This window comes from Protopterus annectens, chromosome 6.part0, assembly GCF_019279795.1.
Source record: "Protopterus annectens isolate FY-2018-M chromosome 6.part0, PAN1.0, whole genome shotgun sequence".
In the NCBI taxonomy this organism is placed as follows: domain Eukaryota; kingdom Metazoa; phylum Chordata; order Ceratodontiformes; family Protopteridae; genus Protopterus; species Protopterus annectens.
In genome coordinates, this window is record NC_056737.1 from 325,762,594 (window position 1) to 325,788,295 (window position 25,702).

Consider the following 25,702-nt stretch of genomic DNA (forward strand, 5'->3'; position numbering starts at 1 on the left):
ACTAGATTCCCTGAGGAGATGTCTCTGTCCTCCAGCAAGGCACAGAAGGTGGCAAATGCTTTGTTAGAGATTTTCAGCAGGGTAGGTTTCCCAAGAGAAATTTTGACTGACAGAGGTGCCAATTTCATGTCAGACCTGCTAGCTTATCTGTGGGAGTGCTGTGGGGTGAAGCACCTAAACACAACCCCCTACCACCCTCAGACTAATGGTCTTATGGAGAGGTTAAACTCTACATTAAACACCATGCTATGGGCATTTGCAGACCAGTTTAAGAGAGAGTGGGACAAATATTTGCCCTATCTATTGTTTGCATACAGGGAGGTGCCCCAGGAATCCACATGTTTTTCACCCTTTAAGTTGCTGTATGGGCATAGGGTGTGAGGGCCTTTAGATTTGATTCGTGATGAGTGGGAGGGTGAGTCTGAATCCCACAAGGAGTCTGTTGTAGCATACATCTTAAACCTCAGGACAAGGCTCAGGGAGCTCACAGACTTGGCCCAGGAGAATCTGGCAGGAGACCAACAGCAGAAAAAGATCTGGTATGACAGGAATGCTCAAGTCAGAGCGTATGCTGTGGGGCAGCAGGTGATGGATATCATTTCTGTTAGACACAATAAACTACAGGCAACTTGGGAGGGACTCTTCAAGGTGGTAAGGAAGGTCAGTGATGTTAACTACATGGTAGAACTGCTAGGCAGGAGGCAGGGGCACAAATTGTACAATGTTAGCATGATGAAGCTTCACCATGAAAAAGAGACTGTTGTGCTGAGTATCTGCAGTGGATAGCAGGAGGAGTCTGAGGGGGGTCTGGTGACTGATCTCCTCAGTGAGGCTTGGACTGACACCTCAGTGGAAGGGTTAGCAATGTACAAGTGGCTATCCCCTACCCAGGTTCAAGAAATTTGAGCAGTGTTACAGGAGTTTTGGGACATGTTCACTGGCAAACCAGGGTGCACCCACCTGGTGCAGCACGATGTGGATACAGGGTCTGAAAGACCTATAAAGCAGGCCCCTTACAGGGTGCCTGAGTGAGTCAGACAGACTCTGAGGGAGGAGATACAGGAGATGTTGGAATTGGGAGTAATCCAAGAGTCCAGCAGGCCCTGGGCCTCCCCAGTGGTGCTGGTACCAAAGAAGGATGGCAGCACTACATGAAATTGAATAGTCACACACAGTCAGATGCTTACTCCATACCCAGGACAGATGAAGCCTTTGAGCAGCTGGCTGGGGCTAACTATCTGACCACTACTGATCTTACAAAGGGCTACTGACAGGTGCCCTTGACTCCCAACACTAGAGAGAGGTCAGCCTTTGTGACTCTTTTCGGCTTGTATGAGTTCACTAAGATGCCCTTTGGGATTAAAAATATCATAGTGACTTTCCAGAGGCTGGTGAATTGTATCCTAGCAGGAGCTTACCTGGATGATATTGTCATCTACAGCCATTCCTGGCAAGAGTACCTTCAGCATGTCAGGAAGGTGTTGGTCAGACTGCAGAGGGCAAGGTTGACCATTAAGTCCAGTAAGTTTCAGGTGGGTATGGCAGAGGTCTCCTACCTTGGACATACAGTGGGGAGTGGTACGATCAAACCAGAGCTTGCCAAAGTGGAAGCCATTCAATGGCCTATCCCTGTTACCAAAAAGGAGGTGAGGTCATTCTTAGGGAGAGCGGGATACTACTAAAAGTTTGTCTCCAATTATAGTACTGTAGCTGCTCCCCTCACAGACCTTACAAGGAAAAATAGACCAGATAAGGTAGCATGTGAGCAGACATTCCCGAAGAAGCTTAAAGGAGCTTTGGGAGGACCCCCCTGTGTTAGCCATTCCAGATAAGAGCAAAGAATTTGTTGTGCAGGTGGATGGTTCAAACCATGGTGTGGGGGCTGCACTAAGTCAGGTTTTTCCTCAGACGGAGAAGAGCAACCAGTGGTATATCTCAGCCATAGACTCCATCCCAGGGAGGAATGCTATGTAACTGTAGAAAAGGAATGTCTAGCCATAGTATGGGCACTGCAGAAACTTCAGCCTTATCTGTATGGAAGCAAATTCACTGCAGTTACAGATCACAATCCCGTAACATGGCTACATAGAGCCAGCTAGCAAAATGCCAAGTTACTAAGGTGGAGCTCAGGATTACAGGCATATGACATGACAGTATAACATAACAGTGGGGTCAACAATGCCAATGCTGATGGGCTCTCAAGACAGTGAATAGGATAACATATTCCCAGATAGGCTTATTTCTCTCAAGCCATGTTTCTCAAGGGTCACTTGAAAAACTAGCTTAAGTTTTTGAGGGGGAGGGAGATGATGATATGGGCAAGTGCCAGCATAGCCACCTGGAGTTTTGTAAGGAATGAGATGTCCTTTGAATAGCAAACTGTTTTATACAATATACTTGTGTTACAAATGTATTATACTGATTTGTACAGATACGTGTGCTGAAAATGTATTTGTGAGGCTTGCTTATGTTAAAATGTATTAACAGTGTCCCTGCTGAAATGGAAGGAAATGTACATGTATTATTGCAACTGAATTACATGTATATGGTTTAACAGAGGACACTGGGACAGCAAAGGGTAACTCTAAGAAAAATAAGGGATATGTAAATAAGCTGTTAAACCATTAAAACGTCACCTCACAGTGCTGAATAGGACCAGAGGCACTGGGTCTGGGAAAGAGCTTTTGTTCATTAGTTCAGTGAAAAGAGGGAAGGCCTCAAGCATTGCCATAAACATTTGGATATGCACTGAGGCCATCTGTGCTAAATTTCTGCTTCAGCTTCAGTGGGGAATACTGTGAGAACCTACAGTCAGGTGACCAGATGAGCTCATTCACCCTCTTGGAAATTATAGTTTAGATATTACAAAGAGAAATCACATAAGATTGAGTATTCTGTTTGGAAAACCTGACTAAAAAGACCCTCACCCACAGCATCTTGCCTTGTGGTAGTAAGTAACTTAACTAGGGAACAGTACATTCTTTTAGATTCAGTCAAGAATATAGTGAAGCTTAGTTCAGAGAGTGTTTTTCTTTATTTGTATGAGTCTGTCCATCAATGTTAATTTCAATATTTTCTGTGATTTGAACTCTGTGGTATACTGTAAAAATATATTCAATATTTTCCTGTTTTTTATTGTTTACCATTAAATATATTTAAAACTTTTAATAGTAACTAAAAAATAAATCTAGGTGTGTATCCAGTCAAACAGGAGATGAATTCAACCACAATTCATCTCCTGTTTGACTGGATACACACCTGGATTTATTTTTTAGTTACTATTTGCAGTTTTTTTTGGTTTGTTTCGTTATATTTAAAACTTTTATCGTGGCTGGTCCTTGTAGAAAGTATCTAACCTTTGAGATTACTTATATTTATTTGGTGATACTGTATGGGCCACTCCAGATGTCCTAGCAGTCTTTGTGAACTACTACCATTTGTATTAGGTTTAGTATTAATATTATACAGGATAAATGGACACCCTTTGTTAAGGGCCTTAGAGTAGCTGATTGGGGAGTGTCTGGTGGAGGTGATAATTACCTTATAGTCTGGGCAGAAGGGGCATAGCTAGTAAACCTGTGCCAGCCTTTCCCAGGTGTGTGTGTGTGTGTGTGTGTGTGTGTGTGTGTGTGTGTGTGTGTGTGTGTGTGTGTGTGTGTGTGTGTGTGTGTGTGTGTGTGTGTGTGTGTGTGTGTGTGTGTGTGTGTGTGTGTGTGTCAGCTACTTGGGGCAGGGACACAAAGCACTTGGTTTACAGAGGAGGTGCTGTGGGACTTGGCTTGGACATTCGGCTGAGGACCTAACCCTACAGCTGCACCAATGAGGAGTCTTATTGGGGGCCTGGAGGGAGGCAGATATAGAGGCATCTAGACCCCGGGCTGAGTCTGTCCCCTGTGTGCTCTCCAGTGTCAGTGGTGAGGATTCGGGCTCCTTGATTACTGGCCCAGCATGGGGACCTCACATACTGGTGGCCATCACATATTGGTAGCAGTGGTGGGCATCACAAGAACATTTCAAGAACTATTTTGAGCTAATTAGTCTTGTGGTTTCTGCATATTAAGAGCAGCACTGTCTTTTTCTAAATTTAGCTTCATTCTTTTTTTAACACCCTTATTAAATTATCACTTAAGGCATAAGCACACATACATTAATAGAAAAGATTATAAACCATATTACCAGTTTTCCATTTGCATACATTTTCACGTTTTCTTTCTTTACAGTTGTCGTCAGTCCAACATTACATAAATTGCTCAATTCCTGCCTTCCCTTAAACCTCACTCCTCCTCTTGAATCATGTATTGTTGAAACAAATTCTAATTATTCTTGTGGCCCCACAACCCTGCTAATTATACTGACTAACTCCATGATCACACAAACATGGGGTAAGGGCAAATTTCCCAACCCCTGAATTTGTGCATTCTCATGTATCTATCGATCACCAAAACAGTAATTCACGACCCAAGGATGAAACGCCAAACAAAACTGTAGTTAAATCCTTTATTGGAAGCCACCACACTGAAACAAGCGCTTTCGCTCGGTGCAATACCGAGCTTTATCAAGTATCAACTGACAAGTCAACCATATGCAGTCAACTAGACAGCTGTTGTATGCATGTGTATGTTGTATATACTCAAACACACACACATGCGTGCACGCACACATACACACACACACACACACACACACACACACACACACACACACGCATTTTCTCTCTTTCAAACATGTATGTGCATATATACATTATTTATTCATTAATTAATTCATTCATTCATTCTCATTGAAAAAGGAATGTGATAGTCATAGTTAACTAGAATACATTTTATTTATTTTTCCTATTTCTGTGTCATCAAGCACTTATCACTTTATTCATATCATAAAGAGTTTATCTCCATTTCAATTGCATCTTCAGCAATCAGTCCTAAGTGCAATTGATTAATCTCCATAGAGCAGACACAAGAGTAAGTATGAGCATAACACTGTAAAATGCTGAAAAAGGTGCCTCTAAATCCAAAACCAAAAAATGTAATTATTGCCATAATAAAACTAAAAACATAGAGAAAATACATATGGAAAGCACAATCTTTACAAAAGCCCTCCTGAAAGAAATTAAAACATAAGCCTACCTTCCTATACAGTTATTTCTAAAGATACCAAAAATAAACCCTTAAATCATATAGGTAAAACATTTACACATTAAAATTTTAAATATAAATAATAGTAACATAATATCACAGAAAGTAAAAGGGCAAAATGAAGGAACAGGAAACCTAAAAGTAATCCAATCCCAAAAAGGAAATAAATCACTCACTGAAATACAAAAACACAATATTATAAAGAAAGTACAGTTGTGTGAGTAAACTTACCATAACAGTAGATGCTGTAGTAGCTTTAGCTTATGGTGTATAGACTGCCAAGGATATAACAGCTATCCACTTCCAAAGTATCATGGCACCTTCCATACACCCAGTCAGGCAGCTCAAGCTGAGCTGACTAAAAGACAAGTTTGGATGCCAAGCCCTTCAGAAATTTCCTGTCAGCAGAGAGAGGGAGACTGGGCCCTGAAAGGACAATGCTAGAAGGAACAAAAAATAAATAACCACACCCTAGCATAAACAACAACCAAAAAAAAGAGGATGAAGGGAGGAAGAGACAATTGCAGCAGTGATAATTCGAACATTGACTGTTATGGTAAGTTTATTTGCACCACTGTACTATGTTTATTGTTGATCACTGCAGCAGTAGTGGATTACCCTAGTCTAGAACAACTGGTAGGTGGAATGAGAAGAGTCCAGGAACCACTGCAGAATGATCCTTGCAAAGCAAGATCTAGACCTAGAGAGGGAATCAAGCTTATAGTGCTTTGTAAAAGTATGTGCAGAGGATCAAGTTGCAGCTTCTAGAATTCATCCATTTCCAAAAAGTCATAGATGAACCCAAGGCCCTGGTAGAGTGGGCCTAGGCCCTACTGGAAATAGTTTTGTTGGCATGATTATAACAAAAGGTAACAAAGATTTGGAAATAGTCTGTTTTGACACAGGTTGTCTCTTCTTCTTACCTTCACAAGAAATGAACAAAGATCTGAACGATTTAGTTCAGTCAAGATAGTAACTGAGTTGTCTGTGAACATCCAAGGTATAGAGAATCCTTTCTCCCTCACTTTTTGGTTCAGGGAAGAAAACTGAGAGATGGCTAATTTTGTTTAAAGTAAACTCAGATACACTTTAGGCATAAAAGGACTAGTTCTCAAAGAAACTCTTGTCACTGCGGAAAATGAGATGGGGTTGACTCACCATAAGACCTTGAAACTCTTGCAGAGGCCAAAGCAATCAGTACAACTGTTTTCTATGTTAAGAGCCTCAAGTCAGACAGGTTAGTTGGTTCATAACACAAAATTCACATCCCAAGGAGGAGCCAGTGGTTTTCTGGGAAGCCTCATATATAAAACCACTTTCAAAAACATTTTGACATGAGAATGCATTGAAAGAGGAGGAAACATGTTCAGACATGCTGAACTGGCTGATGAATTAACCTTGACAGAGGAATAAGAAATATTGTAAAACCAGATAACAACTAGCCCTGAGTGGTTGCTGGTTATGTTGTTGGCACCAACTAGAAAACCTTTTCAATTTGGTAATATATGCTTTTCTGGTAGCACGCTTTCTTGCCTCCTTTAGTACCTGCTGCACATCCTCAGTAAGCAGCTGCCTAAAGGGAATTAAGACCTTATCATCTAGGCAGTCAACTGAAGTTGATTGGTGTTGGGTTGTATCAAACAACCCTGTTCTTATGTGAGTAGATCCGGTCTGTAAGGAAGTTTGTGGTAACTGCCCCAGCCATTTCCAAAAAAAAGTGAGAACCACTGTTGCCTGGGCCAGATGGAAGTTACCACAATGATCTTGTAGGATTCCTTCTGAATCTTCAATAGTACCTTGGATATTAGTTGAAAGAGAGGAAATGCACACAGGAACATTCCTGTCCAAGGAAGAGAAAAGGCATCAGCCTTCCATGTCTTCCTGAATGGGGTCCTGCAGCCAAATCTTGACAGCTGATTTTCCAGAGAAGAGGCAAGGAGGTCTGCTTGAGGAATTCCCCACAGATAGATAAAATCTTGGAAGATCCCCTAATCTAGTTTCCATTCCTGAGGGTCTGTCCTTATCCTGCTCAGCTTGTCTGCCACACAATTTTGTTCTGATGGAGTGCAGGATGCCTGTAGAGTGAGACTGTGCTGTGAAACTATATCCTAAGCTAACATGGCTAGTCAGCACAAGGGGTACAACCTGGTTACTCCTTGCTTGTTAATGTACCGCATGGCAATAGTCTATAACAACTTCTAGAGGTCTCGGGGACTAAAGAGGATTCAGAGAGTTGAGTGCCTTGATCAGGTGTAGCATCTCTTTCATACATATGTGCTTGCATCTGTCCTTGGTGTCCAAAACACTTTGCACTTATAGCCCTCCAAAACTGCTTCACAAGCAAAGAACAAGGCACCTGTGGTGACTGACTGCTTTGGAAAGGGAGGGAGAAGGGGAAACCTGGATTTAGGAATATCCGATGTCTCCACCAAGTGATTTCTCTTCTGACAAACCCCAGCACTGGGATCTGAAAAGACAAGGGGTGTTGGTGCTGGGACCATAGATACTTTAGATACCACTGTTGCCAGGGGTATCATGAGAATCATAGAAGCCATGAGACCCAAAATCCTAAGGTTTCCCCTCACAGTGACTGAAGTATAAGTGGAAAAGCATAGAAATAGATCTAGATATAGATCTATTTTTCCAGTGGAAGAAAAGCTCTTTGAACTCTGATGTCCATTTGACATCCCAGAAACACAGTCCTGTGAGAAGGAGTCAAAAAATATTTTAGAATGTTCCTTTGGAATCCCAGCTTGTCTAAGAGTTTTCTCAGCTAAGAAAGAGAGAGAAAGATTCCTGACACTTTGAAAAAGACTCTGCAAAGATAAGCAAGTCATCTAAATATGGAAAAATGTAGATACCCTTTAGCCTGCAATGAGCTATAACTGAAGCTAGACACTGTGAACACTGTTGGTGTAGTGGATAGTCCAAAGCATAAGGCAGAGAACTGATAATGTGATACAGACACACAAGACATTAAGAAACATCTGAAGTCTGGATGAATGGGAATTTGACAATAAGCATCTTTTAAATCTAGTGTTACCAGGAACCTTGAGTGAGGAAGAAGCGGTAACAGGCTGTGAAGTGACATAATTTTTTTGGAACTATCACAAACAGGTTTAGGAAAGAAATAACCAGAACTGGTCTCCAAGTATTTTCTTTCTTTCTTTCTTTGGCACTAGAAACATTACTGAATAAAAATATTTCCCACCTGGGAAAAGCGGACTGGTTCTATTACTCACTGGGACAATGTGATTAAGGATAGGTGGAAACAAAAGAGTCTGGTTTGGAGGATGAGGAATTACTCCCTGGAAAAGTGGAATTTCCTCTCACTGCGATCTGTAACCTTGATGAATGATCTTCAGAACCCATTTGTCTGAAAGTATCTGTTGACAAAGAGAAAAGTGGAGACTCAAGACTTTCTACAAGAACAAAAAATAGTCTGCCAGGGTGAGAGCGGAGAACACTGTCTCTTATACAGTCATTCTGATTTATTGGACTTTCCTTAGTTTTGGGAGTTTCCAGAATTATTCTTGGAACTCCCTTGCCATTTCTTCTTAAATATCTGTTTACCTGAATTTTTTTGAGACTTTTTATTGTCTTTCTTAGCAAAACTGGATGGGGAGTTAGAAAATCCCTTGGAAAATTTGGAAAAGGAGGGATGAAAAATATTAGAGATTCCCTGTATCAGCTTAACCCTTTCATCACACTTTTTGATCACCTTTGCAGCAGAGGGGCCAACACTAAATCTCTATCCAAAGGAGAATTTAAAATTTCAGTTTTAGTTATCACCTGGGAAGTTTTGATAATACAGCCATGCAAACCTACTCAAAACAGTACCGATAGTCATTGCCCAGGAAGAAGTATTGACAGAGACATACACACTCTGTAAATAATAAGTAGAGACTTGAACAGTAGAAGACATTAAATTATTTAAATCAGATTTCCTCAGAGGAAGAAACTGCAGACAAATCACTCCCGATACATTCACAATTAATCAGGACAAACCTTAACATATGAGTTTGAAAATTCGAAATTCTGAAAATCAAATTTGCAGACGCATACACTTTTTCCCCATACTTATAATCTTCCAATCTTTATCATAAACAGTAGGATTGGAATTAACTAAGTGTTTATCAGTAGAAGGATTAGCTATGGCTATAGTTGCTGAAACAGGTTTGGGAAGAGTCTATTTTACTTAAAAGGCTGAGGAACTTTATACAGCCTATCTGCCTTTTTAAGACAGCAGGCTAACTGTCAGGAAAATTGTAAGAGTAGCACACACATCGTCCAAAGCTAAGCAAACTAGAGGAATGGGTGAAATTTCTGTAAATTCCTTCTGTAATAGCTCATAATATTCTTTTAGAGACTGAGAAACCTCAGTGTTCTCCCACTGAAAACACTGGCACATTCTAGAAATAGTCTCTGAGAAAGAGAGGCCCCACACACACACATAGACAGTCAGAAACTGGTCTCCACTGAGTCTGAATCAGAAATCTGAAGAGAAAACCTTGAATCTGTCCCTTCATCCACCTGTCCAGATTCAGATTCTTAGAATCTTAAATTTCTTCAAAAGAAGTATCCCTCTTTCTTTTGTAAGAAACTATTTTACGAAAGGATCAATAGCCTGAATTAAACCCTGAGCCAGACCCAGTAAACTACACCTGTCTAAGAAAATCTGAGGAGGAGGAGTAGATACATGTTTAACTTTCTGTTCCTTTTTGACAGGAAAAATGGGCCCAGCAGTGCTGTTAATGGCAACAGCAATCTCCCCAGGGATGGGCATAATATTCTAGCAAAACAGGGAAACCTTTCCCGTTCCCTATCCCAGGACTGACAAGAGTGGCTCTCCCTTGGCAGAGGATGTGGCTAACCCCAGTCTAAGTGGCTATAGGTCCTACACAGGAGGGATCCAGGGCAAAAGATGAGTGGACTGAGGTACAACTAATGGCCATAGCAGAGTTACTCACCTGAGGAAAATTGCTAACCTGCTGTGATGGCAAATGCTGTTTGCTTAACTTTTTTCTTTTGTGGCTAGAAAAAGGATCAACTGTGGGACCAACAGATTGTTCTATGGTCAAGCTGAAAATGGTGACTCTTTTCCAGGGAAAACAAGCAGCAAATGCTATAAAAGTCTTTAAAAAGTCACTTTTGTCAAGGACAAAAACACTTAAAACACTTTCCAGGTCCACAATGTAAAATAAACACAATTTCACCACAAAAACAGTTTTCAGTTATTTTAGAAACTTTTAAACGGACAAGAAAAAAAAGCGCTCCCATTTAAAACTACTAGCTTAAAAATAACTTTCTTGAAGAGGAAAGTACCAATAATAAACAGAATTATTAAATGGAAGATTTTTCTCCAAAGGGAACTTATCTACCCAGCAAAGGAACAGTGCAAGCCAACTTCAATCCTTGAAAGCCTAAGAGAAGCATACTCTTTGACAGCAGTAAAGTTCTGAATGGCTTGGCACCCAAACTTGTCTTTTAGACAGCTCAGCTTGAGCTGCTTGACAGTTTGGATTCATGGAAGATGCCCTGAAGCTTTGGAAGCTGGCCAGCTGTTATATCCTTGGCAGGATAAAGCTCTAGCCATATAGAGGAAGTCTGGAGGGTTAGGAGGTAGCAGGTAGGCTCGGAAATGTACATGGATCTCTGGGGTAGGGTACTATAGGATGATGCAAGTGGACTCAAAAAATAAATAAATAAAGACTCCAGATCATCATCACATCCTTCAGAGCTCTCTAGAAGCTGTGATCTTGACTTAAGCTAGACATGCAATTCCCTGACTCCACCATTATCACCTACCTGGTGCCCCAAGATCCAAAACATGGCTACAAATCCTGATATATGATACTGCAAAATATGAACAGAAAGTTCTCCCAGAAGTTAGCTTCCCACACTGTCTAATTCCTAAACCCTTCAGAAATCACTCAGAAGTCACCAAAAGACATTAAAATTTAATAAGAAGCTTTCGGGCTATCCACCCTTCATCAGCACGGTGGATAGCCCGAAAGCTTCTTATTAAATTTTAATGTCTTTTGGTGACTTCTGAGTGATTTCTGAAGAACTTTGCGATTTGTCAACAGTTTGTCCTTTTGTAATTCCTAAACCCACCAAACCCCAACACAAAAAGTATCCAAAAACTTATCTCCTTAAATAAATAATATATTAATCAGACCTACACCTAAACTAAAGTTGTGTGTAATTATACTGACTATAACAGCATATCTTCCAGGTACAGGTGGGATATTCATAAAGGATAATAATGCAAGGATTCTTCAGTAAATAACCCAACTTGAATTGTGTGACATGACCCCATGGGGATTAGGTATTCATAAATAATGGTATAACGAGGACCTGCCAGAGGACAATGCTGCATAATCAACCCCTGCATTCATGAAAATGGGAGTCACTGTGCAAGTGTGTAGATTGCTTTGTTAGGTCACTTGACCTAGGGCTATTGTCATGACTGCCATGTATACAAATAGGGCACAGCTGACAGCCCACACACAGCAAAGTGACATCTACGTTTATTTTATAAATGGGAATGGAATGTTATAATAGAACAGTCTGAAATGGGGAAAAACAAGCAGGGGGATATACAAAAGAACATTGGAATGGGAAACGTTGCATGGGTGAGGGAAGGAGAGTAATTTTTTATTTTTTTTTGAAACAGTGCCTTTTTTGAGAAAAAAGGTACAGGGAAGGGGAGGAGGGTATTTATGTATGTAGGAGGGAAGGAAAGTATTGGAATGGCAACAAGGGCAGACACACAATCATATAACACAAAGACTGATAGGGAAGTACTAATACAAAAGGGCAGGGGGTCACAGTGAAGAAGCTCAGACAGACAAAAGGTGGACAACTGGTAATGGGGGGAATAAGACACACAAGGAAGGGAGATGGAGTGTGGTGAGGAATACAACCAAGCCATCTCATCAGAGAACTGCCTATAAATCAGTCATATTTATGTCAGACATCATGGGCTGGCTGTTCCTGTGGTGGCCAATGGTTGAGGCTGGGTGGGTCTGATACTCTGCCTGTTGCAAAAGGATGCACTCCAGGGTGTTAATCCAGATCTCAAGCCACTAGTCCACCTCAGTTCTCACCAGCTGCAGCACATCCTACCAAGTGACATAAAAGGATCATTTCTGCTACACTCTGAAAAGGAGCCTCCACCCCTACTGGAGAAGCAGCACCAGAAGCCACCAACGAGTCTTTGTTACCATGCAGAGAGGCTTTCCCAGGGACTGCTGGTGACCCAGTAGGTTGTATGGAGGCCAGATCATCATCTATAGCTGAGACTACAGACAAAATGAACATAAATGGAGAGAAACAAAATAACAAAGAAACATAATTAAGAGAAGATTACAGAAATAAAGAGAACAGCACAAAAACAGCAATCATCAGTATGGTCAAGTAAACTTCCTTACAAATGTCTTTGGAGGAATAAACAAAATCAGTAAACAGAGCAGTGGAGACATAAATGCCTGAAGAGCTCCTATAATAAGACAGGGGAATAATACCGAGGGATATGACAAGTTGTGCCTCTGTCAAAGTTGTGTAGGACACTGGCACAGGTGATGGAATGGTAACCAGTGTGAATTCAATGGACAATGAAGCAAGAAAACAGTAATCAAACTGTACAAATGAAATGTACAGCCCTGTGGAAAACAAGTGCATGTGGAACCGTCATACACAATGTGCCAAATGCAGGAATGAATGGCACAGGATGGCATAGTACTACATATAGTATGCCTAACAATGACAACATGACTAGCAGTGCTCAAATAATTACTGATGTATTAGTCCAACGGACAATGGAAAATAAGCCTAAGTGCAGTGGTGCACAGCTTTATTAGAAATTATATGTCCTTGTTGTGCCAGGAATAACTGGGACAGAGAAAGACAATGACATGGATATAAGTACATTATGCAATGCCAGTCTGATGAGCACCTCTGCAGTGGTAATCACAGACCTATGAGGCAATGAATAATGAAGTGCTGCAGCACTATAAAGGAGGGAATCCAGTCTAATTAATGTGGCACACCCAAGGCCAGTATAACTGACAAAGCGAATGGCACTGTCAGTAATAACTGGCATATGTAAGGACAACAGAACAGTTATAAGTGCATTTAAAACCATATGGCAGTTCTACAAACAGTGAATGCATATGCAAATAAACCAAACCAAAACAATCTCAGTTGCAAACATTATACATTCCAAACCATGCCAACACAACTATTGCTACAAACATTATACATCACTTTTAACATGTCCAGTAATTGTTAGTCAACCATTACATAGCTCATTCAAATCCTGCCTTCTTTTAAACCTCGTTCCTCCTCTGCATGCATTGATCCCACATTTCCCTTGCTTTCCTATGTAATTTTCTCCTACCCATTTCCAATGACCCCAGCTCCAGTTGTTTTATCTTTGTTAGTTTTCACTACTTGCAGACTTTGATTTCAATTTTCTAGTAATTGCTTTTTTGGCAGCCATCATAATTAGACTCAGCAAGGCCTTACTATGCCAAGACAATTCCGATTCTGTATCATAGCTCAAAAAAATAATTTCCTAGTTACTTCAATTTGTTCACCCAGCATCTCTGACAGAGCAGTCTGTTGGGAATCTTTAAAGTCTGCCAACTCATTACACACCCAGAATCCCATAAAATATGAATATGTTCCCATTTATCTCTATCTTCCCCATCACACCTCCAACATTTGCTCTCTACCTAAGGAAAAATTATTGAAGTCTGCTTGAGGTATAAAAATACCTATGTAAACACTTCCTGGCAAAGATCCTAAATTTTCTAGATCTTGTTGCATATTTGGGAGACATACATGTATCCCAATTGTTTCTCTGTAAATTGTTTATCTAATCTCTATTCACAATCCTTCCTAACCTCCTCTGATTATTTCTTATAGTTATGCAATATTTTACATGCTCTGCTAATTACTCCTTTTTTAATAGCAACTTCTGTTCAAGATTCTATTAAAAACTCCATCAGTACTGGTCTTTCATATAACCCCCACCATTTCTTTCTCTTTGCCTATACTCTGATATCAGACCTTGATATGGAAGGCAATCACTAGCCTGCAGTCCAAATAAGTTCTTGGTGCCTTCCCATTCTATTACCTTTCCCTAGTTATTTTCTCCCAATAGCTTGGTTCCTTTGCCAGTTTTTTGCAATATATTCTCACCTCTTCTTGCCTACTGTCTGTATCCCTAATTGCAGTCACCCCTATCGGCAGAATCTCTTTCCCCATTCCCATGTTGGCTTAGTTCTTAGAATACCTTCTGCTACTTTATGAATATAATATTCTGTATGATTATTGTTGTTCTCCTTAAAGGTCTGGATTCAAAATTCCAGTCTCTCCCTGTTACTTGAGCTTCCCCCAGTTTCATCATCATTATCTCTTTCCACTTTGAATTATAGTTTTCTGCTTGTGCTTTGTATAGGAGCCTTAACTGTGTTGCTCTGAAATACCCCTTCAACTTGGGTAATCCCAATCAACCCTGTTCTATTGGAAGAATAAGCTTATCCCACTTGACTCTTGTCATCTTCCCTCCCAGATAAAAATCCTTCAGTTCTTTATTAATTGCTATCCACAACTTCTCCTCTGGTTAATAAAAATATGCCCGACCAGTGTATAAGACTAAGGGGACTAAAAACATGTTAACTGCTTGTATCTTACTATCGATATCCATATAACAGAGCTTCCATTTTCTCAATTTTTGTATTATCTTTTGTTTAGTCTCTTCCCACACATCCTTAGCTGCCACACTGGTATCATTTTTAATCCATACTCCTAAATACTTCATTTTACCATGTCCCCATAAATACGGATATTGCTGAACCAATCTGTATGTGGGTACATAATTTACCAGTGTTGTTTTTTTCTTTTAGCTTCATTAATTTTGTATCCTGAAAATGTTTGAAACTGCCTTAATATGTTCCATAGCACTGTAATGTCCCTTTCTGGTTTTGTCAGGTATAAAATAATGTCCTCTGCAAACTGAGCCAGCTTTTCTTAACTACCATACCAATTATATCCTTGAATTTTTGAGTCCCTTATGTTCTTTGACAAAAGTTCTAAATATAATGCAAATAACAAAGGGGGGAGAGAGGACACCCCTGCCTCATTCCTCTACTCAAGTAGAGATTATCAGAGAGGACCCCATCCACTTTAATTTTCACCTTCGATCCTTCATATATCCTTCTAATCAACCTGAACATGGAGAAAATTACAGTCAGCTGCCTGTCGGGTGCCAGAATCTGCCACTTAATGCATGCACTCAAGTCACTCCACAACAAGTACAAATATGACTCAGTCATTGTCCATGTTGGAGTGAATGACTTGAGACATACCTCCCTGGATTACATGAAAAGAGACATGGAAGAGCTCTTGGATCATGTGGCCCAGGCAGGTATGACCCTAGCCCTGAGTAGCATCCTTCCTTCGCCCAGAATGATACCACAGTATAAGGACAAAATGATTGATTTCAACAACTGGCTAAGCTTCTGGTGTCATTCAAAGGGGATCCAATATCTATCTGCCTGGGACGACATGATCGACAGATCACGATGCTTTGCCAGAGATGGTCTGCACCTGCCGCCCCTGGGATTCAGGTTACTGGCTAAGGCTCTTGCCACCCCTATAGTGCCTTTTTTAGGCAAAGTTCAAAGGACAAAATAACCACCGTAACAGGTACAAGCATGCAAAATCTAAAGGTAATGCTATTCAATGCTACAAGTCTAAACCTCAAAATGCACTCCCTCGAGGCACTCCTAAAAATGGAGAACATCATTATCTGTGCAGTAACTGAGACCTGGTTTAAGGCTCCAGAGAGCACCCCTGCAATACCAGGCTACAACTCTTACCACACTTTTTGGCCACCAAACCAGGACCAAAACATTAAAGGTGGAGGAGTGTCCATATTCACCAAGGATACTCACACCACCAGGGTAGTTGCCCAACACAATGCGTCTGAAATTCTCCAAGTACAACTAACACTAGGTAAGACTGCAATCCAAATTGTAGCTTGCTACAGATCCCCCACCATGCCCCACAATTCTCACTACACCTTTCTAAACACACTGGAAAATATTAAGATACAAGCAAACATCCTAATACTGGGTGATTTCAACTCCCTGCCATTAACTGGGAAAAGTACTCGTGTACCAACACCTTTGCCCAATGTTTCTTGGAATTCATAAATTCCAATGCTCTGGATCAACTAATCCGTAGTCCCACCAGGGGCTCCAATATCCTAGACCTGGTCATTACCAACATGGGAAATCAATGCTCCTCACCTATGGTCACCCCTCGTTGGTCAGGTCTGACCATAAGTTAATCACCCTTGACATCCACATCCCTCCCCCACCCCCAGTAAGGAAACCACTGTAAAAAACTTCTACAAAGCCAACTTCATGCTACTCAAGTCAGAAATGACAAACGTCATGACTCCCATGCAGACGGGAACTGAAAGTTCGACTGCTGAATCCTACACTAAGGCACTGTACCAGCACATCCACTCGTGCATGAATTGTGCCATCCCAAATAGAACCAAGACACTGTCCAAAAAAAGGAAGCCAATCTGGTGGTCCCCTGCCATAAACAAACTTTACAACAAAAGGAAGAAACTGTTGCAGAAAAGAGGAACATCCCAGGATGCAAAAAACTCCCTTACCAGCCTCAGTAAGAAGCTGAGATCCCTCATAAAATCCTCCAAAGCTAGTTACGAAAATAAAATTGCCAAAGATTCCAAAGACAACCACAAGGCATTCTATAGCTATGTCAAGAATCTAAATGCCAATGCTCAGATCTGCTCTGAGCTACAACAGAATGGCATCAAATATACTGATCCCAAGGATATTGCCAATATCCTGGCAGATAAATTCAGTGCCAACTTCACCCCCCTCTTACCCCCTAAAGGCCCCATCTCAATACCAAAAGATTGCCAAATTCCAGTAATAATGGCCACACAGGTAAAAAATGCATTCTCCAAAGCTAAGAATACAGCATTGATGGGACCAGATGACATCCCGGGCTGTATACTACATGAACTACAAAATGAACTGGCACCTCACCTAAGTGTCATGTTTAATCATAGCCTCACCTCAGGCTTCGTGCCCACTGAGTGGCGCACAGCTACAGTTATCCCACTCCACAAGGGGGGATCCACCTTGGATCCTGGGAACTACTGCCCCATTAGTCTGATGAGCTTGATCTGCAAGGCCATGGAATGTATTATCATGGAACTTATAGACAAAGACATTGGCAACCTTCAAACACTGGACCCCACCCAGTTTGGGTCCAGGAAGGGCCGATCTTGTCTCCTGAACCTGATTGACCTCTTTGAATCAGTCTCCAGAGCTGTGGACAAGGGTAAGGTGGTCCACACAGCCTATCTGGACCTCGCTAAGGCCTTTGACACCATCCCCCACTCTGGAATCATAGATAAACTTACTAAGCTGGACATTAATCTCTACATCACTCAATGGGTTGCCAACTGGCTTACTGACAGAACCCACACTGTAAAGGTAGCCGACTCCAAATCCAGCTACAGACAAGTGACAACTGGAGTACCTCGGGGTTCAGTCCTGGGACCGCTCTAGTTTGGCATCTACTTCTCTGAAGTACAGGCCAACACTAAGGGACTCTGGATAACAAAGTTCGCAGATGACTGCAAACTGGGAGCCATTACTGAATCCTCAAATGATGTGGATATTCTACAAAAGGGCCTTACAGAAACAGATGCTTGGTGCCACAGCCATGGGCTCATGCTCAGTGCCAAGAAATGTATAGTTATCCCCTTTGGGGGAAAACATGTACCTGTGAATTACCACATAGGTGGCAGTACACTAAACACCAAAAGTGTGATAAGAGACTTAGGGACACAGGTGGACAGTGGTCTCACCTTCGATAACCACATCGCCACAACAGTCAGGAAATCCTTCTATGTGGCACACCTCATCACTAAGGGCTTTTCATCCAGAAAAAAGGAGGTCACTGTCCCACTGTACTCATCCCTCATTAGAACCATTATAGAATACAACGCCCTGTTTGGTATGTACCTCTCAAGACATCTGCAACAACTGGAAAGGCCGCAGAAATACCTCACTAAAAGAATCACAGGCCTAAAGCAGATGCCCTATGCTGACCATCTAAAAAAACTCCAGCTATACTCTGTCACATATAGTCTACTCAGAGGTGATCTTTGCTTAGCATACAAGGCCATGTTAAACCCAGAGCTGTTGGACATGCTACACTTAAAGAAATCCCAATCCCTCAGAGCCACGCACTCCAGGGATCTAAACCTTGTCATCACAATGAACAAAATATGCTGGAGGGATAGGTTCCAGACCCAGAGACACCCCAAACTCTGGAATAGACTGCCCATACATGTCAAGCAGAGCGCCTCTTTGGCTCTCTTCAAAAGGAACCTTGATGACTGGTTGGGAGACAGGAAATTCACTCCAGGGATCACGTCAATCGCCCTGCTAGACAGGGGTCCAGAGAAGTAAATATTGTGGGAAGAAATTGCCAGGGAATTGTTATGGCCAGGCTTGTATGGGCCAATAGCCAATAGCCTAGTCCCAACTTATGAACCTTATAATTTTATTAGGGAATGCAAATGCATCCATTGCCTGCTCATAAAATCACAGTTTAGTCTGTCGAATGCTTTTTCTGCATCAAAACCCACTAACAACAGTGGTATTTTCTTACATTCATGTTCTCTCTGGATCATCACTGTTCTGTTTATGTTGTCAAATGTTTGCCTCCCTTCCACAAAACCACATTGATCCATAACTATCATTTTTGGCATCATCTTTGCCATTCTTTTAGCCATTATAGCAATAAACACTTTATAGTCATGATTTAGTATTGAAATGGGCCTGTATGAAGCTGTTCTGATGGATCTTTACCCTCTTTAGGTATTACAGCTAACACTGCTTTCTTCCAAGATGTTGGTACTTCTCCTCCTCTTAATGTACTGCTAAACAAAACCTTATCAGTTTTTCCCTCCTAGCTTCCAAACTTCCATAAGAATACTATCTATTCCTGGGGAGTTTTTGCTGTAGATTGGTTATACATCACTATTTTTATCTCATCTCTTCCTATCCTTTTAGTAATTGAGCCTCCTCTCCCTCTAGCCTTGGCATGTTTAATTCTTCCATAAACATTTCCATTTGTATCATTTCTTGATTTCCATATTTCTCTCCTTTATACAGACTTTCATAGAATTTCTGAAATATTTCTAATACCTGTACAGGATCCCTTGTAATCTTCTTTGTTATGGGCAAACTAAGCTTGGTGAGAGCCCTTTCTACTTTCTGTTATCTGAGTTGCTGTGCTAAAAGTTTTTGTGCTCTAGAGTTATTATGAAAAAACAGTTGCTTAATTGCAATCTTTCTAAACTCATGCATATTACTGAGGTAAGCCCTTATTTTCTGTTTAGCATTCTGTAATTGCTCCTCTTCTTGTTCTGTGAGATTCCCCCTATTTTGCAATACTTTAATAGTTGTCAGTCACTCTAAATAATTCTTGTTACTTCTTAATCATATCTCCCTTTCTTTTATTTCACCTTATTTTTAAATTCTACTTTATTTTCATCCCACTCCCTAGCATTTCAGAAGAAGTGTCTATCTTTTGAAATATCTCCCTGAGTAATTTCCACTACTCATTCCTTAAATTCCTCTCTTTTCAACATATAGGTGGGAAAGCACCAGTGTCTCATTTTTATTTCATTACTTTGTGTTTTTATTTTAGTTAATATTGATGCATGATCTGAAATAGTTATTGGCTGTATATCAAGACCTTCAATTAAATGCACATGTTCTTGTGTAATGTAAATTCTGTCTAGCCTAGCCCAGTTTTTGTATCTTGGGGAATAATATGTAAATTCACTCCAAATTGCTAGTACTGAATTCACACCTTCCATGCCAAATATTTTCATACATTTCTTTTAAAATCTACTCTACTTTGTTGTATTTCTCATTCTGTCCTCCCAGACACATCTTTACTGTTACAAATCAAATTCTAGTCCCCACCTATAAGTAATATTCCTCGAGGAAAGCTGATTATTTTCCCAGAATTTTCTTTAGCTCCATTATATCAGTTTTCAGTGGACTATAAATGCATACCAGCGTAATCCTCCTCCTCCCTTGCCAGTAGCCCCTTAGTACTACAAATCTACCATTATTGTCCTTTTTTCCCCTCTTCTATTACTATTGGAGCTCCTCTTGCTATTAATATAAGTACTCCTCTCTTCCTTTGCTCCAGGTGTTCAGATGAATAGACATTCTGAAAACCTTGCTTTATCGAATTCACATGTTTAGTTTTTTCCAAGTTTGTCTCCTGTAGCATAGCTATTTGCACTCTGCATTTTTAATATAGTTCACTAATCCTTCTTTTTTGTATTTATCTGTGAGACTATTAATGTTTAAAGACATTATAGAAAGAATCCTATTCATGAGGGATTATTATTCCGACCTTTTATGTATAACAGCTTTTTTGTTAAATGTCAGCCTATAAACAAAGTGACTGTGTCTAGCTCTATGAATGTCATTGTCCTTCCTTTACTCAGTTCTCTTTAGGTCAATCACTGAGTATAAGGCACACTTTGGCATGTATCTGTCCAGATATATGAACTACTGGACCATCCTCAGACATACCTTTCTAAAAGGATATAAGGCCTGCACAGTATATACTACATGGACTGACTCAAAGTCCTGTAATTGTACTTGGTATCCTACAGACATGTTAAGAGATGACCTGTGTGTGGCATACAAGGCATCCTCTGACCCAATACTAATGGATTTACTGCAAATCAGTAAGTCAAACAGCATCTGAAATTCTTGGCCTAGGATTCTAAACTTCTTCTGCAACATTAATAGAATGGTTTGGAGGGACAGATACATCTCTCAGAGGACATCTCTGCTCTGAAACAGATTTCCCATTCAGTTAAAACAAAGATCATCCCTGTCCATATTCAAGCACAACTTGGTTGCCCAGGATCATGAAAAAGGATGTCTAGCTAATAGAAAATTTGCCCCAGGACTACCCTTGGTACTACTAATGGACAGAGGCAGCTCCTAAAAGCTTTATTCCACTCATGAGTCTCCTCAAATTATCTATGGTATGGTCCTAGTTATTCATACTAGGTTAATATATAATTACTGAACATGGTATGCAAAAGGACAGTCTAAACAGCAAACAAAATTAGTTAATTAAAGCACCGAAAGGAAATTAGGTAGGCTAAAATGGGTCACAAGGGCAGCAAGTCTAGTACTTACCTATGAACCTATTTATAGCACATAATTAATATTTGGAAAAACATTTTAAGGCATACTAATTTAGGCATATTAATGCAGGTTTAGTGTTTAAACTTTAGAAGTCATCTAGGCCAATCGCTTTTATTTTATTTCTTTAGCATTTTGTAGTGGTTGTGAAGGTAAAAATAACCTTATTGTTTATTTGTAGAGTATGGGGTTTATGTATAATATGTAAAATATTTCCCTATTAATGTAATTTACTCTTGTTCTTTCTTACTATCCTTATAACCTGTCTCTGGCAATCATGCTACTCTTGAAAGACTAACTTACAATGATTATGATGGGCTTTGATTTGGGTGGATATCTGTTCAAAATTTTAGAAATATGTGATAAAAATAACAAGGCATTTAATTACTTAAATGTTTTCAGATTTAGAGTTTGTGATTTTCTTGAGTGCATTTATGTTTCATGTTGTGTTACTATACTAATGCAATGCAATATATTTGATTTATAACCTGCCACACGTTTAACATCAAATGGTAAGTGATTTGTCATTTGCTTCATACTGACATGGAACATTTGTAAGCACACTGCTTGTTTGCTTAAAGGTTTCCGACAGCAGAAACAATATAAACATTAAAAGAAGTATAGAGGTATTTGTTCTCTGAAGGGAGGCAGAAGCTCTGCCTTATTCCTTGCTCACTATAGCTTTGTGGTAAAATAATAATAATAATAATAATAATAATAATAATAATAATAATAATAATAATATTGTCTTGACAGTACAAGTTGAAAAGTACAGCAGCCAACACCAAGCCATCCAAACAGAGTAGCAACAGTATAACTGTAGAAATAAAAAGAATAAAAGTAATGTCTCAGAACATGACTTTACCACATTCACACTGCCAAAATCAGCAGCAGTGTATATAATGAAAATCAAAAACTGCCTTACTGAAAGAAAGACCGGTTTCATTGTAAGAAAAAAAACCTGTAGAGGGCAAGTTCCCACTAATGCCACATGCAGGTGGCTGTGCCCCTAGACCAGCCACTTAATATAATCAGCTCCAAAACTGATACAATTTAGAATCAGGCTTTAAGATCTCTACATTCTTATTTAAAGAGACTTACACATGGTAACAGACCACGGTGAAATGCGCAGCAGTTTAAATTGCATGTTCTGAAGCACTTTTGCCATTGAATCTGAAGGTTTTGAAACCCACACTTCAACAGAGCAATATGTCCCATAGTGAACAATAAAACAGCTTAATCTAATACAAATATTGTTAGAAAGAATGTGTAGGACCAAAGTTCACTATTAATGTCACACTATACATGTAAAACTTTTATGTTACAAATGCAATTAGTATTTAACCACATTACCTGTAATAGACTGGAAGTAGGGTCTCTGTCTTCTCCTGCTGTATATCATCATGAGTTTCTCCGGAAAGTGACTTATGAACCTTGGCTCTCCTAATATTGTCCTCTGTCTTACACTCTTTTCTAGAATCCAAGCCATGATCTGCTTCATGTTTTAGTGTGTGCTGACTTACAAGCCACTGTGCATTTTCCATGCTCAAGTCTTTCATCAATATCTCATCAAACTTAGAGGACAGGTTTTGCAGAATCATGTGGTCAGCAGGCAATATGTTATTGTCCACTTTCAGCTGACTACTTGGCACTTTGAAAGGCTTTGTTACAAAAGTTTCCAAATCAGAAGCATCAATTGAAGTGGCCGAAGTATGAAGCAATGCCATGGTTGGGTCCAAACAGGCATTATCAATATTTATTTTCTGAAATTCCTTGTCAGACTTTGGCATAAAACCATCAGTGCTTTTCAGTTTCCATGATTTATGAGCCACTGATGTCAGCTGGCAAGACAGTTTGGTTGAGGAGTGTACTCCCCCCTCTGGATAGCCCCTGTGTTTTTTCGTCATTGTAACAATATCTGAGGCATCATACAGTCTCCTTGCATCATAATCCCTATAGGTAAGGCTAGGAAGTCCTCTATCCTGAAGCACATCTTTTGAGAAAACCACTCCAGTAGCAATGCTCTTGATGTACTCTTTCTGGAGACATTTACAGCGTGGCAAGAGTAAGCTGTAGACCGGCTGTTGTAAGGGCAGCTTCAGGGTCTCTATGGAGGCTAAAGAATTTGTCTTCTCAAAGACTTTTGCTGTCGCCTCAATAGGAAATGTGGTATTTTCATTGTAGTACTCAGACTTATGCATGCTTATCATTCAAGGAATCCTAATAATAATAAAGAACACCACAACAGTAAAAAGCAGCTTGCTGTTCATCTAAAACAAACAAGATAATGTAATGAGTTATATGTTATTATCTTGAGTATTAAATAATACACACCGCTTTAGTACTGTAATTGCTTATGCTTATTTACACACTTACAATACAAATCATGCTATCTTTACCAAGACTCACAGTTTTAACTGATCCCATATCAGGATACTAAGCTGCTGTTTTTACTACTTGGCAGAGTCGGCAAGACCCTTCCACAGCATTAGCAAAATAACACAACAGAGCCATGGAACTAAAAAGATGTCCATTCCCTGATCTGGAGCTCCTTAATTCCAACTTCAGGAGAAAGTTCCATTTCTTGATCTGTACACTTAGTTAGAATTTGAGGAGCCAAAACAATTAAAAAAAGAAGAAGAAAAAGAAAAGGTTCATTCCCCACTCGTTCACTCTGGAATGAACACCAGGGCTACACATACCTCTCAACTGTACAGATTTTTGCAGAATGTCCAAATTTTTGCCCTATATTTTTGGTCCATTTTTCATAAAATTGTTTTTTTTGGGAAATCATTAACAAATCATTAACAACCAAAAAACGGATGCTCTCCAAACCACAAAAACCACAAAAAAACAGGAGTGCTGAAGCTCAGAGAGAAACCACGAACTTACTCAGGCCAAATACAAATTTATTACTATTCCACTGCAAAAACACGTAAAACACATTAACGCTTTGTATCACACCATGCGTTTTCATCCTGCTTCAATGGACTTCATCAGATGTTCCATTTAAAATCCTTAATCCATTTATACCATTAAGACTGTCATTAAGACTGAAGTCTGAAAATAATGACATATATTTGAATTTCAGACTTCATACCCTTCAGAAAATTCATGGTAATGCAGAACCTTCACAGGATACTGATGGAAGCAGCAAAGGTAGAAAGAATCAGGATAGCAAATATGAATTTTTAAGTCATGTGAAAATAATGCCAAGCAAACCAGATGAGTGTATGGGCTATCACAGAACACTAGATACAATCCGTAGTATCAAATTAAACTAGGAGACATGTAGGTACATTAACTGGCTGAATCAATCATTCTTTAATGTCAGCATGACTGTTATATTCAGTACAACCTTGTTAGCATTTCTTCTTGTTATTTATATTTAAATAATGTTTGGTTGTTATGAAGGTTTAACCAATGCCACTTCTGACCCAGCTTCCTCAATATTAACTTGAGGAGCAAGGTCTGTTCCGTTCCCTGATCTGTGCCCCACGACTCTCCACTGAGGAGCAAAATAAATAAATAAGTAAAGGTCTTTAAATTCTAACAAGCCACTTTCTGCAATTACAAATGTTTATTGCAGCATTTTATAGCAAGTGGTTTGTTACAGTTACAATATCACCAACTAAGCATTTCACAGCAATTCCAGTACTGGCATTTAGAACCGTAATAAATCCCCATCGGCGATTGCTAATTGCGCCCCCTAACAGCTTGTACCAGGGCTGCTACCCACTTCACCCCACCCTAGCTACTATTCTGTTTCTCACACACACACACACACACACACACACACACACACACACACACACACACACACACACACACACACACACACACACACACACTTACTAGAGAACATACTTGATGTCACTTGGAGAACCACACTGGTACTAGGCTATATGATCTAATTTACTTCTAGCAGACTTGAGATTTGGACTTTTGGTTTTCTCCCTTGATTACAGGTTTTCAAGGTTGTATTTAAACACAATTTGATACCACTGATCCCTTAAGCAGAAGAAACGTATCTTTTATTTGTAGGGTTGTAGTTCTACGTACTGGCAGCTTACACACTAGAAAATGAAAAATCCATAAGCAGGTGTCCAGATAAAGGAAGCACTAACTGTTTATATACCACGTAATTCTGGAAAAGTCTTAAAGAGCACATAACATTTATACATATGTATCTTAAACAGTAGAACCCCATAACAAGTAATGCATCAAAAGCAGCAATTCCCCATCACCATT

At 39.9% G+C, this 25,702-nt stretch overlaps 1 protein-coding gene across 1 annotated transcript in view; it reads right to left on the reverse strand.

Moving 5' to 3' along the window:
• The window catches only part of HEATR4 (HEAT repeat containing 4), a 390,162-nt gene that overhangs the window by 329,893 nt on the left and 34,567 nt on the right, over positions 1 to 25,702 (reverse strand). The window contains exon 2 of the mRNA XM_044074085.1: positions 22,805 to 23,721. Coding sequence (XP_043930020.1) covers positions 22,805 to 23,661 — 857 coding nt within the window. The 5' untranslated portion in view covers positions 23,662 to 23,721. The remainder of the gene's footprint in view (positions 1 to 22,804; positions 23,722 to 25,702) is intronic.